General features: G+C 32.5%; 2 protein-coding genes across 3 annotated transcripts in view; one reads left to right on the top strand and one right to left on the bottom strand.

Moving 5' to 3' along the window:
• LOC129803966 (homeobox protein orthopedia) overlaps window positions 1-15,863 on the top strand; it is a 76,811-nt gene that overhangs the window by 49,036 nt on the left and 11,912 nt on the right. For both annotated transcript variants that reach the window (XM_055850869.1, XM_055850868.1), the window contains exons 4-5: window positions 12,064-12,133; window positions 12,209-12,343. In XM_055850869.1, coding sequence (XP_055706844.1) covers window positions 12,064-12,133; window positions 12,209-12,343 — 205 coding nt within the window. The remainder of the gene's footprint in view (window positions 1-12,063; window positions 12,134-12,208; window positions 12,344-15,863) is intronic.
• Window positions 1,524-6,087, bottom strand: LOC129803965 (zinc finger protein 878-like). Its single transcript, XM_055850867.1, has 4 exons — window positions 5,869-6,087; window positions 4,731-5,602; window positions 2,208-2,373; window positions 1,524-2,145 (listed from the first exon to the last, which is right to left on the bottom strand). The coding sequence occupies exons 1-4, from the start codon at window positions 5,979-5,981 to the stop codon at window positions 1,650-1,652; spliced, it is 1,647 nt and encodes a 548-aa protein (XP_055706842.1). The 5' UTR covers window positions 5,982-6,087; the 3' UTR covers window positions 1,524-1,649.

Genomic DNA, 15,863 nt, shown 5'->3' with positions numbered 1-15,863 from the left:
TTGCATTATTTTATATTTTTGATGAACATATTTTATCTTATTCACTGTAAGTCTATTTCACAATTAACTTAATTTTATTTTTGACAATAATCCGGTGATCGTCGGATGGGAAATTTCAGCCCAGAATAAAAAAACTCTTCTTCCCAAAGCTTTCGGTGCCCTACGCACTTTCTTCAGTGGTTGAAAATGTCAGGTTTCTGGGGCTTTGTCTTTCTTGGGGGCCAGGGAGATGTCTTCATTGGGTACATGGATACGAAATTACAACACTTCACGAACAATTTTACAGCGATATTCTACTTTTCACAATAAATTTACTATACAAGTTAAATAAAGTTCTTTCTTTGGCTACTGACTCTTTTTCTTTGACTGAGTGTGGATGTTCCCCAAGATAATTTGAATTAAGGATCTCTTCTGCGCGATCCATCCGGCCTTTCTCCTGCTGGCTTGCTCTGGTGGGTTTTTCTTCTGGCTTTCCTTTGCCTCTTCTTTTCCTGCGGGTGTGAAGGGCGGGCGCGTATGAGATGGGCCGGCCGCTCTTCTCACTTGGACCCGGTATCACCCTTGTGCTGGACCTTGGGCTGTTTGGCGGCGGGGCTACATTCGGACCCTCTGTCTGTGCCTCTCTTCGTCCTGCTTCCCGAACCCGGTCTTCCATATCAATCCCGCATTCACATTTTAATCTCCTTTCCAGTGACAGCAACACGTGCCACATCGGCCAAGCTGTCGCTTCCTCCCTCAATCTGCTTGTTCCTCACATTCAGACGCCACGAGATATTGGAAACTCTATTAATCCATTATTTAAAAATGTTTGTTAATCAATCTTATTGTATACACACAATATTTTCTGGCATATACGATCTATGATTCAGGGTTTCTGCCGTTTACCTGATGAGATCGGTAGTGGTAAGTCGGCGGCAGACGCAACTAAGCAAGATTTGAGGAGAAATATGTAATTGAATTGAATAAATTTGGAATAAACTCAATACACTACCATGCAATAAATAATTATAACAATTTATAAAACGAACTTAAAAATATAAATGAAAACGTTCAATTTGTAGAATTTAAGAAGTTATTGATAGATGCGCTTTAGGAGAAATCATCAGGGAATCGGTTGCAACAAACAAAAATGAATTGTAACAATAAAATTGAAAATTGAAATTTGCAAATTTTAACTAAAACTAAATAATCGTCATCTTAAATTCCTTGATGCTTCTGTTTAAGAATTTTCCATTTTTCTGTGCGTAATACAGAACTATTTAAAAAAAAAAACTAGGCCGATCGCATCAACACACCATACATTTTATGCAGGTTCCTTAATTATATTTCGCGGATTGTGTTAATAATGTCGCGAGCCAAAACTTGAGGATAGTTGATTACATTTTTTTTTGAGAATCATGTACAAATATTTCAAAATTTAGAACTCACCTTCATAATTGTATGCTTCAGGGAAATTATTCGTTTTTGAAAAACGAGTTTTTATCCTCATCCAAAATAACCAAAGATTTTTACAAAAAATCATATTTCTATGGGCTATTTATGCTGATTTTCTTTTTAATACATTAATATTACATTTATTCTCTTTTATAACACTTTTAAAATTATAAATACGCAGTTATTTCATATACCACTATAAGTAAATTTTTATTTTATTCATTGTGAGAATCCTCGGTAAAATCAGGGGGAAGTAAATCTGGTATGTCTTCTGCAAGATCCGCTTCAAGTTTTATTGCAGCTGAACTAGTTGTAGGCTTCACAGTCATATCATTGTGATGTAGTTTCACGTGTTTAGTGAGAAGGTCTCTGTCATTGAAAGTCTGTTTGCAATATACACAATCAAGATCTCTCTCCATAATCCCATGTTTCCGTTGATGATTAAGAAAATGGCATTTCATTTTGAATTTCTCTCCACATTCTTGGCACTCATAGTTTGCTACAAGTATATGTGCTTGCATATGCATATTTAGGGCAGTTTTAACTTTAAATGACTTGGGACAATGGGCACAGACGTACGGTCTACCTTCTGAGTGGTAGGCCTGATGATCTTTATACACACTAATGTTTGTGAAAGTTTGGTCACAGTGCGGACATGTGTAGCGCATATTAGGACGACCTGGCCTGTTGATGGTATAGTTAGACTTTTTCCTAAAACAGATTAAAATTAAGTTTCACAGGGTACTAGGATCAGTTGAAAAAAAAACAATTACCCTTCATGTTTCTCCATGATGTGCTTATAGACATATTGCTTCATAGGAAATTTTTCATCACAAAAGGAACATTCATAGCGCCCCTGATGAGCTTCTTGTGCATGTTCCTTTAGTTTTTCCAAGTTGTCAAATACAATTTTACAAATTAAGCAGGCAACTGGGACATCTGATTGACAAAAAATAATGAGAAGTTAAAGATTAGAAGTTACATTTAATTAAAAATAATGCTGCATCACTACATCTCATCTAAGGCTTTAGTCTGATGGAAAGCAAGATTTATGGACAATGCATTATTTTTTGTCTTTCTTATATAACCCTTTAAGGACGTGTGGGACACCGGTGTCCCAAAAACGAAAATGATTTTTTTTATGAAACGACAAAATAACTTTCTATAGTCAAAGAAATAGTTTTTGTTTTTGGGACACCAATGTCTCATTCGTCCTTAAAGCGTTAAGGACAGAGTTGTCAGTTCTATGTCTATGAAACCTAGTGACTGAAGCTCACCGAATACGATGATTGAAATATCTGTAATTCTAAAAGTTTTTCAGGGGACTTAGATGGGATTCAAACCTAGGAAACTTAAACAACTGCCGAACCGTAAAATTCCATCTCGTTTTAAAATCTTATATTATTTCATATTATAAACGGGAACAATAATTGAAGACGGATTTGACCTTTGCCTTTTCTCATTTTTTTCATAAATCGAAGTTCCGGAGAGGTTTTTCTCTGTCGTCATAAATGGAAATGACTCGGAAAGAACTTATCACAAAAATCGTTATGTCCTAGACACATTAACAGCTTAAGCCGAGAAACGGCTTAGTAGGAAAAAAGATATAGACTAATCATTATTTTGATTATAATTATGCCGAAAATAGACACAGGATGATCCTGGAGAATACTTACCTTGAAAAATTTGGCGGTAAAGGATCAGCCCAAACTGAGGATTTAGGATCATGGATTAGCGTTTTCAGCGTAAATTTCTATTAAATCTCCACACTTTGAGTGCTGAAACACTACTTAAGTGCATTTTCAATGGATTTTTCGTACAAGAAGGAGTACCCTGACCTTTCCATTACTCCAATCTTAATGCATTTTAAGATTTTGCGACATTGCTTACCATTACTCTCCATGTTTTTTCACCTAATTGACATTTCGAAAAGCACCCAAAAACACCCAAAGTGAAGCTTTTTATTTTCAGCACTGGCGCTGATGTCGCCTAATCCCCGTAATTTCACTAGACCTCGTGAATTTAGAAGATCAGCCTGATCCTCCAAATTTTGGGCTGATCCGTAAACCGATCCCTTTGTCTATTTTGGGCTTTACGTTAAGACGTCTCTCGGCTTAAGCCATAGTTGTGTCCAGAATATTACACAAATTTTAGAGATTTCGTTATCATGTTCTGAAGCTGATGTTACTTATGATATCGATTTTGATTAGTTTTAATGGCTAGGCAATAGTTTAGATCTCGCCGAAAATGAATTTTTCGCCCAAATAAAGCAATACATGATAATAATTTGTGATTTGAGTCTGGATTTGATAATCCTACCACTGGATCATGCCTAGATATGTCTGATCTCTATGATATGGCCTACGTCATGTTTTGCAGCCATTTTGTTAGACCAAAATCCGTTATTGATACATTTTTTTTCATATGAGAGCGTGTTTTAATCAAATCTAACATTACTTAAGTTGTAAGTGAAAAAAAAATCGGAAGTGTTCATGCAAAATACATTAATAACAGCCGGAAGTCATTATATTGAATTCTTATTTACGTAAATAGTTCATAAAATAAAATTTTAGAATAAAAAGTAGCATTTGGGTGTGCAAGTAACAAAATTGTACCAATGCATCCTTTTTTAAGGAGATCTACTCTACAAAAATATTAGTCCTTTTCCAAAAAAATCTACTAAAGGCACAATTTGTAGCTTTTTAATAAATCTGTCTTAAAAACAAGTTTCAGTCAAAATGTAAAGATCTCGAGATATTAAGTGCTTTATAGAGAACTATGAAACATTGGTACTATTTTGGATCTTCATTAGGTACAAAACAAGAATAATAATAATAATGGTGGCACAACATTCAATAGAGGAACTTAGGCCTTCCCGTTATGGGAGTTCTGGCTGGACATCCATTTTATTTTTTCTTATACAGGGATGGGGTTGTCAGTCTCATATCCCGTTGAACCAAGTGCAGTGAAGTTCACTGGATGCAATTCAAACTTCAAACACACTTAATTCCAGAAAACTTCCTGATGAACTAAAGAGGTTTCAAACCCCAACCCGGGATACTTGCATCATAGCATAACTACAAATATTGAAGAGAGACACAAAATTCCATTTTGGATTTTTGGTTAGCAGGCAATCAGACACCTAGGCTCTTTAGAGCACCTTAGAACTGATCCTCATAAATCATTTTTGCATAGAAATTTTCTTGTGTAAAATTGCATAGTAGTTAGGGACCGGGATCTCGAACAACTTTTATTACAAATAGCCGATAAACTAGTTTAATTAAAAACCAAGCTACCTTCTTTGACAGCTTTCGTGGGTAAACCCAGATGAAGTCCCTTAATATGGACGTATCGGGATTCTGTACCCAAAAATATCAAGTCGCAGTAGAGGCATTGCACAGGTCCTTTTTCTCTGGTATGTTTGGCTACGTGCCTTTCAAAGTAAGGCGCCGAAGAGAATGATAAATTGCAAAATTTGCAAATGTGAAGTTTCTTTTTGATGTGATCGTTCAAATGTTTTTCAAGAAGATCTTTGCTTTTGAATTCTCTTGTGCATAGAGCGCAGGTATAAGTAATATCACTGTGAGTTAGCAAGTGAGTTTTGTAGCAACCCTTCCTCTGGTAGATCCTACCGCAGTCAGCACAAATGTAAGAAATCGGATTTGACTCTTTAAACTTTTTCGTTTCGTGAACTTTATTGATGTGATGTAGTTTTTCTGCCTCACTGCTGTACCTTTTGCAGCAAATCTCACATTGATGACATCGTTTCTTAACGTAACTTCTATGTCTGTACAGGTGACTCTTGAGGTATATGCCATTCTTGAAGGTTTTATCGCAAATCTTGCATGTTGCCGGTGGTTGTTCTTTATGGGCTCTTTTAATGTGTTTACTAAGGTACTTTCTTACTGTAAATGACTTTGAGCATTGGGTGCATTCATATGCTTTTGCATCAGAATGAGTCTTTACGTGCTGACTAAGATTTCTTGACTTTTCAAATGTCTTTCCACAAATTGAACATTTGTACTCTGATTTTCTCGGTCTTCCCATTTTGGAAAAGATCTTTTTCTTAATTTTTGTTTCATTATTTGTGATCCTTTCATAATCATAACTATTGTTTGTTTGTTCAATTTTCATCTGTACCATCTCTTTATTATCCTCTGGAATTATGCTAAAGATAAGAAGTTACTCAGTTACTAAGCGTTACACTGAATACCCGTTATTAGAAAAAATGTACTGTCGATACTGTCAGCTGATTTAAAATCAAATGTCAAAAGTATTTTACTGACAAATATTATAAATAAACTTAATTTTATACATTTCTATATCCTAATATTCTTTAAAACATGTTTAAGTAATGTTTTATGAGGGGTTTCTTGGTTACTGATATGAAATTAGTGATTTTGGAAAGGTGTGGAAAGAAATCATAAAACTTACAAGTCCGTGTCATAATGTTCATAATTATCTTCTGGTTCTATCTCCTCTATGGTAAACTCTTCTTTGACTATTGATAAGTCCAAATCATCGACTGGCTCCTGCTTGATGTCCATTTTCCCCTTAAAATCACTAATATTCAATTTTCTTGTGAACTTCACTCTTCGCTTTTATACTTTGCACTTCTTCTTCTTATTCACAATGATGCTATCGATGCTATCATGTGTGGAACTTAAAGTAAAGCGCGATAAAGCATGAAGTGAGCTCTAAATCCGAAATTGGATGTTTGAATTAAAATAACGTGATGTAATTTTCTTCCACTCGTAAAATGTTGAGTTCCATGAATAAATCGAGTAGAATAAATAATAGAAAGTAGATACGGAAGACTATTTCTTTGAATGTAAAAGCTCCTCTGCGAAAACCAACTTCCACAGAACCACCCACCAAGAAGAGTGAAAAACAACTGCTTCCATGAACTCCGTCGCTTTGTCTACATAGCCATTTGCTGGATGAAAATGTTTCTGACGCCGCGGCGGACTGAGGAACGCCCCTCGAGAAAAATTCATTCATACAAATTTTTTTTTCTTAGATTGCAATTGCATTAACGCACTTAGTAGGGTTAAACACTTGGAGCAGTTAACCAATTTTGTTTTTTTTTTCTCAAAAATCTTACTTAAGGTCTTAGTTCTAACTGAATTCCTTGTGTTTCATTAGAGGAAAACAGCTTAGTTCTATTTTTGGAAGTCCTATTCCTGAACATATTATATATAAGGTAAAGTACCCTTACTCGACCGGGTTCCTCTATTCGACCGGTGGGTCAATTTTTGAATATTTGATGGTGAATTTCATCAATTTCTATGAATTTGTCACTGATTCGTATTATTTAAAGAATAATTGACCTATTAATGTTAGATCATACACAAAATATTATAGTAAATATAATTAAATTGAATAAATAAATCTACCGGTCGAATAGAGGAACCGGTCGAATAAAGGGTACTTTACCTTAATTGGTATATTAGATAATTGATTGCTTAATCAAATTACCTAAAGAGTACCTATTGGGACCAAAGTGAACCATAAATTTATTAGATTATTGCATTTGCCTTTATGATATTTATTATCTTTTATTAAATTTGTTTACTTTATTTCATAATTAATATTCTCTTAACAAATCTTAACTATTGTTGTTCATAATTATTCTTAATATTCTCAATCAAGCCGCTGCCAAGTTGCCTAAAAGTTGAAGCCATAAAAGCTCATTTTTACATACAAAAACATATGGGAATTTCTCTGCATTAGCAACCGTTAAGCGAAATATCTTAAAAGTGAGAAGTTTTAGAGAAACTTTAAATTTTTGCATATTTTTTATTCCACATGCTTCTAAAAATTATTATCTTCGCAATGCTTAACTTTTGAGTTCTGCAATTGATTTTAGAAAATTACATCAAATTGAAACTTTTTAGAATGTCTTATTTTCACCAATTTCCAAGTCACTGCAGTTATCTATCGAAGTAATTTAATTCTTATATAGGGTAAGTGTGCCAAATTTTGTCATAGTTGCATGCAAGCGCCAAAGTCTCAAGTTTGAAATGTAATATATTTAATAGAAATTGTTTTTTTTTTTTTCATTTCTTCTACTTAAGGAGTGTTACTTAGAACCTTGTAGACAGTTTATCGTCTTTATTTACTTTAAAATCATTCTTAATACAATTTAAAATGAATAAAAATGTAGACATAGCATTGGTGCCTTATTTCGGCCACCTTCATCCTGAATGTTCCTTGCCCTTCAGGAATTCTTGAAATGTCTTTTTCACGTAATCTCGTTTGTCGAAGCTACATTTTTTGTTATTCTTTTGCATTGTATAATCTCTGGAGTATGTAAAAACTAAAAATTCATGAAAATTCGAGGAACAAAGAAGGTGGTCGGAATTGCAAGCTGGCCGTAATTTGGCACACTTACCCTATTATAATACCAAAAGTTTCCTGGTTATGATTAATTTATTGAACATTGAATTAACCCTAACGTTCTGGACTAAACATACACTGGTAAAAATAAAAGGGTCAAATTGACCCTTTTCAAAAGGATGGATCGTATTTGACCCTTTGAAAGGTTCACTTTTGTATCTCTTGAAATTTAGTATGCACATTTATCACGAATAATCATGTTTTATTGTAAACTTATTACTGATATCATATTTCTCTCATCTGAGCGAACACCAAAGATCACTTTTTCATTGTTTTTTTATTCGTTTATTCCGGAATTAAATAGATGTCAAAACCGTGACCCTTTCGAAGGGTACCTGGTGACCCTTTCAAAGAGTCAAATATGATCCATCCTTTGGAAAAGGGTCAATTTGACCCTTTTATTTTTACCAGTGTACCTATGGCTTAAGCCGATAGAAAACTTAACATAATTATAATCAAAATAATGAGTGAACTATAAAAGTTATAAAAGTTTTAATAAAAATTAAATATTAATCTAAATATATTGCAAAAACAAAAAACTGCACTCGGAAGGACCAAGTGGCAGTTGCTGCCATATGCATTTTATATGAGGGTTTGACGTTCTGCAGATGTTATTTTCTTGATTATTAATGTTTAAAAGCCCTAAAAGAACAGTTTGAAAGTGTTTTTGCTAATTATTGAGATGAAATATAGGGAAAAGTGACATACCTTTAAATGCGTCAAAATCAGAATGCTTCAATTTTTCTCTTATTTCCCAAAGCTAAAATTCCATTTTGTTAAGTGAAGTTAATAAAAAATAGTTTATTGTATTAACTATTGTTCATAAAGTAGATTTTTTGCTTTCAAAAATAAGAGAAAAATTGAAATATTCAAAGGCTGCCGTATTAAAAGGCACACCACTTTCCCCTACTCCATGATTCTGATAAAGATGAAAACATCGAATGGTTAGAAATCTTTAGATACAGTACCCAAGGAGATAAAATTTCTGATTCAGACACCAGAAAAGAACTGACTGAGGCTCCGAATGTTAAAATATATGTAAAAATATTAAAATATTATGTAAAATCCGATAAGTGGCAGCGGCTGCCACTTGGTCCATCCGTGACACTTTTAGTTAGGGTTCTACGAAGTGTTAAATCGTAGGTTTTTTAGGACATAAGACAGTTCTCACAATATTGTATTAAGTTCTGAAAGCACGAGAGGGACCATTTCATGCAGGCTGTTGGTGAAGTTTTCTGTGGCCAGTAATTAACTATTTTAATTAATAACAACTTCAAATACACATTGAAAATGTTTTCCTAGCTGTTATAATCGATTAAGTTTGAAGTTCCAAAAATATATTTCATAAAAGTATAATTGAAAAAATAAAAAAAGGAAAAACAAAAATAGTCTTTTTGTTTTAAAAAAAATATTCTGAGCTTTTAGTTGTATTTTGAAGATTTATAATTTTAAAATCTTATTACAAAGACTATTATACAAAAGGTGTGGCAAAGCGTCCCAGGCTTTGCGAAATACTCGAACTCGTGACTTAGATGCTATACCTCAAAAGTACTTTCGCATCATTTACTGTTTACCGGTACTCAACCGATTTGAATCGATTCATAAATCACTCAATAGATTCCACAAAATAGTTTGAAGAGTAATAAAAATTATATTCGAACAAAAATTACTTATCGGTAAATAACCGGTTCATTACCGGTTCACAACCAATTTAAACCGACTTATAAATCATTCAAAATATTTCCCAAAATACATCTTAGGAGTAATTTAATTGAATTTCGTATAAAAATGATTTATCGGTTATGAACCGGATCATTACCGATTCAAAACCGATTGGAAATGGTTCAGTTTTGTCGGAAATTCCAAGACCTTTCCACTGAGCCCAAACATGACATCATTCGCTTGAACCTCTAGTGCCTTTTTAACCTTTGACCTTGAAAAACCATTACTAGGAATGATTCAACGGTATTTTCGTCTGAGGACGAAATGTCCACCTGGATAATCCATATTTTGGAAGGGGGGGGGAATTGGAGGAAAATCAGGGGCATGTTAATGATCCTTGGGTCGACTTATGGTGGGGGTCCCCCGAAGGTCCCAAATCGCTATCTCTTACCGTTTGGCCTTTAGAGCTGGCGACGGTCCGATGGACAGATGATAATAAAATTGAGCTATGTCCTTAAAATTGGACTTTTGAAAATTATTCGGTTTTATTATTAATGGTTTTTTTTTTTGCAAAATTAACTACATCTATTTAATAATGGAACACATGTTGCAAATGATAATTCGTTAAAAACTACGAATGATTTTCAAAAAATCATTTTATTTTTGGTTGACGATTCATGGCCGTAACATGCTTCACTTACCTTAACAATATTAATTAATAGTCATATTTATTACAATATTTTTATAATTACTTATGTTATAATTATATATAATAAAAGTGAAACATACATAGAGAAATTTTTTTGTAAAGGGTAGGTCAGTTTATCAGAACCACGGTTAAGAAAGAGAAAAGGAATGAGTATGTAAGGTGAAAGGGGGTTTCTACATTGAAAATGTTATTTTTTCGCATATTTCTAAAAGGTGCTCTGCTTCAATGTTATTTAATTTAATTAGATAGACAAAACAATTGCGAATCTAATTATATTATGGACAGGTCCAACTTCAATGTATCTCCATCTATATATATAGTCCCTTCTCCCCTTACAAAATCAGCCCAAATTATAGTCAGGATGCTTTAGAATCGTATCATAACACCGATCTATGGGCAAATCTTTATATTCCAATATCTTAATCTTACCTCTATAGAAATAATTTAAAAAGTAGACTCTTTTAAGTCTTCTATAGAACACGAGAAGGAGCATTTCCACCGTTTGGCTCTAGAGTAGGTTGGTCACCAACGCTCACTCTTAGAAAAAATTAGTTCGTACAAGCTCATATGCAGTTATTAGAACTATAAAATATAGTAAATATAGACCCAACTATATATTTAGTTTGGGTAACTAAATGAAATAGTTGACCACAGTTAGTTAAAGTATCCTTTTCATTTAGTTATCACAACTAAATCAAAATAGTAATGGGTACTATAACATATTAGTTCCAATTACTAAATAAATGGGGTTGATACCCATCTTATTGGCTGTAATAACTATATCATATAAGTTGCGGTTACTATATAGCATTCATTGTGATGCATATTTCTTATTAGTTGCTTAAAATTCGAAAGAGCTTCAACGCATTACTAAAATAAAAACCACACTTTACTATTGGAAAAGTAGTCATAACTTTATGAAAATATAGGCCCATCTATTTACATTGGTTGTGAGAACTAAAAGGAATTAGTGACCAATATTAGTTGGGATAATGATTTCATTTAATTAACACAAGCAAATATAATTGTATGAAAGCATTATGAAATAATTGCCGCAACTTATCCACGTAAATATTGACTTATATTCTCACTACTAATAAATTTATTATGAGTATAATGTTTTAAGAATATAAGAACTATTTTAAATAGATTTGATAATAATCGCCCGAACAACTAATTTTCATTAGTAATCACGTCTAAACTTTTCTAAGAGTGCTGAGACGGCGGTGGACGCAAAAAAATTTCCTGCCAGTAATTTTCCCTCTAAGAAACACACAGTTTCAAAGGCAGATTTTCATTTCATTTAAATAAAGTTTAAATTTAAATTAAAAAAAATAAATAAATAAATAAATTTTCACTCTCACTAAAAAAAAACAATATTTTTTGACTTTGTCTACTACAGAAGAACAAATTAGTTTATAGGCAGGAAATACTTTAAAATAACATTACCAATAAAATTAATACCACAATGTAAATAAATCATTAACAACAGACACAATGAACAAACATTTTCGATTCCAAAAAATCGTGTTTAAACTGAAATTTTTAACACAAAATAAATGAGCCTTCCCTCAACATGAGCCATATTATACTATTAATTTTGAGTCAATCAACTCTCAAAAAGTCATGCAAATTGCCTACCAAAATTGTTTGGTGTAAGAATCAATTATGGTTTTGTTTAAATGTTTATGGAAAAAATCACATTTTCATAAAGTGTGTTAATAATTTAACCACATATCCCATCTGACAGACATATTTGATGTCTGTAAACTCACTGAAACCCAGTGCAAATCTCCAGATTAAATGCACAAGTCACTGATTTTGAGATAATTGAAGAGATGTGTTCTATGTTGTTACAGGTGTGGTTTCAGAATCGTCGTGCCAAGTGGAAGAAGCGAAAGAAGACTACCAATGTATTTAGAACTCCAGGTGGGTAGTTCAGGGCGTCTTGGCGCCAAAAGTTATAGCCCTAGGCTTGATTGGTGTGTTTGTGATGCCTTCCAGGTGCTCTTCTGCCATCCCACGGACTGCCGCCCTTCGGTGCTAACATCACCAACATCGCCATGGGGGAGAGTCTCTGTGGGGGCTCCATGTTCGGCGGTGATCGATGGGGCGTCGGTGTCAATCCAATGACGGCGGGTAAATATCAATTATTGCTCTCTTGTCCTGTCTTTTGCCATATCTTTTTCAACTATATTTCCATCACGGTTAACCCTTAATTCTTTCGTCTCTTTTGGGACTGTAGTACCCAAAGAAGCATATGCATTTTCTATGAAAAACATTTTTTTTAATTATTCAGAACTGATAAAAATCCGATTCTTGTAGATGATTACAAACTATAAGGATGTCCAAATGTAAGATATTTTTTGTAGGACCTCAATTAATTCTTGAGCTTAGATATTTTTGATTAAAAATTGGGAAATTGGCTTGCAGCATATGCTGCGGTCCGGAAAGAGTTAAAGGACAATAAGAAATCTGGCTAGTCAATTACCAAAAATCATTATTGTTATTATCCTAAAAATTCATATTTTTGTAAGTCGATCCTATGTGAAACTGCCCCACCCTCTCTGGCTCGCTGTTGGCATTTGCTACTTTTTAGCTACTAGGATCCATTTTGGCTTCTAAGCTTTGCAAGCTTTACTTATTACTATAGTAAATTTTACAAAAAAAAAATCTAATTAAAAAACCGTTGATATTCGACTTGTCAGAATATACTCGTAAGTCGAACAAGTCGATTTTTTCCAAAAATCGTTTTTTCTGCTTTTCGGATACTTCGACACCCTCTTTCCCTGTGAATATTATACCGGAAAGTTATAGGGTTTTGAAATCTCAAAAATCCTATGCTCAGTATGTAAAATCTCAGCTTGAAATTGCTCTCCTGTAAAGTTGGCCATTCACGACTTATTCGTTTTATATTCTGAGATATCGACTCTAAAAAATTAGGCGACTTTGCATATTAAGATGTCACGTGGGTTTAAAGATTTCCAAAAAATACTTATCTAATAATATAACTTATCAAGAATTTTATTCAAAAATTGCAAGTCAATTAGAATGGAGCTCTGCTCTAGGTCTAGTAGACAGAGTTTTGAAAATTTATATTATCAGTCAAAAGATCTATATGGCTTCAATCAGTTGCTACTAGAAAATGTTTGATTCTATTTTTTTAAATAAGAAAAATTATCCCACCGCATAGTTAGTTTATTTAAAGGCCTCCAAAAACCAAGGGTGTTAAGATAACTTAGTTTCGATACTATCGACTATCAATACTGAAAAATTTGAGCGATAGCTGCAGTTCCTGAAACTAATATAGATGTTTATCAACAGTCTCATTCTTTTAAGAATCTCACAATGAATGGCCCAACAATGCGTAAAAAGTCCACATTCACTTAATCTAACAGATATAGATTTATCGATACTATCGATTCGATAGTGTCGAAAAGTTATCATTTTACCTCAGATCTGAATAAAACAGAAAAAATAGTTATAAAATTTTTAAATGACGGTTTCAGTAGAGTATTCTTTAGATATTGTTCTTTTATATACACCCCATTAAGCTCTGCATCTGCATAATAAATTCTAAATAAAATTTATATGCCAAAATAAATATTTTTAAAAATTATAAATACACAAATTTTAGAAGTTAAGTACCATCTAATTTTTTTGGTATGAAATCTTAAAAAAAACAATAGTTTACTATTCACCTTTTTCTTATTCAAATTTCTAAATACTTGAAATTTAAATGATTAAAGTTTGAGAGAATATATAGGTTATGTATACAAATTTATTTAACCTTTTAAAGACGAGAAGGTCAAAACTTGGGGATAAGAAAAAGTCACTTTTCTGACTTTTTAGAGCAAAACAATACTTTACAAGGCTATGGGAAAAAAACATTTTTTGGGACACTGGTGTTCTTATTGTCCTTAAAGGGTTAATATTCAAATTATTTACAAATTTGTTACAATTAATGCTTTCATTTTTCTTTCAAATCTTTTTTTTTCAATAAATTTTGTATTTGGATTGAAGGGAACCAGGGTAGGGAAGGTTGGGGAAGTTTCATTTCTCTTGAGTATGGACTATCTGAAGATATACCAAGACAATTCCTAAAAATAATTATTTTTCGTCCCAAAAATTATTATTTTCGAATTCAGTGCATGCGTAAATCTGTTCCACTTTCCTCTATGAAAAGAGAATCAAAATTTAATAGTATCTATAATAAAAAATGATAAGAAAATATAACTCGTTTTCAGACTTCAATCTATATGGTTATAATTCTTTAAATTTTGTTCTTCTTGTTCTAGGAATTTTTTGTTTAAATTTCATTACTCATGGTAGATATATATTCATTATAAAGATAATAAATTAAATATAAAGAACCCACTTTAGGAGTTTGCATCCTGAACACTTTTATCATAGAGCAAGCGATCTTACTTGACACATTGTATAATATAAAAAAAAGCTCTGAGATAATCGGCTGATTGGGACCGCAAATTACAGAAAAAAACCCATGCGAGAAGGAGAATTTTTTAGCTTTGACAGCTTTTATTCGAATGTCGGAAAGCTTTGTGTAAAATGTTATAACTTTTAGACACTATTTTATTCAATTAATCATTAATAATACATCACAAATGATTACTAATCAATGAAATATTGAATATGCGCAGTCCTAGATGTATACTATAGATTAGTCCCCAGCGACTGGCCTTCAAAGTTGAAGCCAATTTCTTACTTTCACATACAAATGCGTATGGGAATTTTTCTGCACTCGTGATCGTTATGCTAAATATTTAAAAAGTGAGAAGTTTTTCCGTATTATAAGATAACTTTCCGTATGGAAGGATAAATATACTAAATTTTTGTTTAAATAAATTTTTTCCTTGGAGCACTGTGAGCTGGGTCGGAGATCAATTTAGGAATTGGCTTCAAAAAGCTCCATATAAAAAGGCCAATTTGCCAGGCGCTTAGCTATAGATCCTATATACTTTGGACATGAAGCAATAAATTGTAATAACAATTATTATTATTATTATTATTATTATTATTAATACGTAATTCAAAATATTGCCTAAAAACTCTGGAAAAATGGGACAAAGAAAAAAAAAGAAAAAATCATTATAATAAAATATTAAGAATAGAAATGTCTCGGAACAATATGTGTGGAGGCAAAGATCCGTAAACCAAAATTTCCAGGTACAATTTGTTCGAGTATAGTTCAATTCCAATAGCGTAACTTTAAAAATTTAAATTATATTATAGATTCAATTTAATTGAACTACTTTTACTATGTAAGAACTCTGGGACCATTTTTAACGAGTAAAGTTTCAGTTTTAGAAAAAACGTAACTGTTAAATACGTTTACACTATTGAAGTCACATGTTATAAAATTTTTACTAACTAAAATTACTAAAATTAAGTACTAACTCCGTTCCAAGTGATCTGCGTAGGTCTGCAGATGGCATCCGATGCTTTTTCAGGCTGAATCTTAAGGACGCACTTATTAGAATTTTTTTCTTATTTAATTTTCATTTACTATTTTAATATTAATAATATTACTATTTTAATAATTTTCATTATTCATTTTTTTATTTTATTTTACTTTTTCTTTTTCTTTCTTTTGTGTTGCTATTTTCTTTTTACTTGTTTTTCTTTTTCTTTTTATCAT

Source organism: Phlebotomus papatasi, chromosome 2 (assembly GCF_024763615.1).
Source record: "Phlebotomus papatasi isolate M1 chromosome 2, Ppap_2.1, whole genome shotgun sequence".
In the NCBI taxonomy this organism is placed as follows: domain Eukaryota; kingdom Metazoa; phylum Arthropoda; class Insecta; order Diptera; family Psychodidae; genus Phlebotomus; species Phlebotomus papatasi.
The sequence above is the reverse complement of the archived record's forward strand: the minus strand, read 5'-3'. Positions and strand labels throughout refer to the sequence as shown.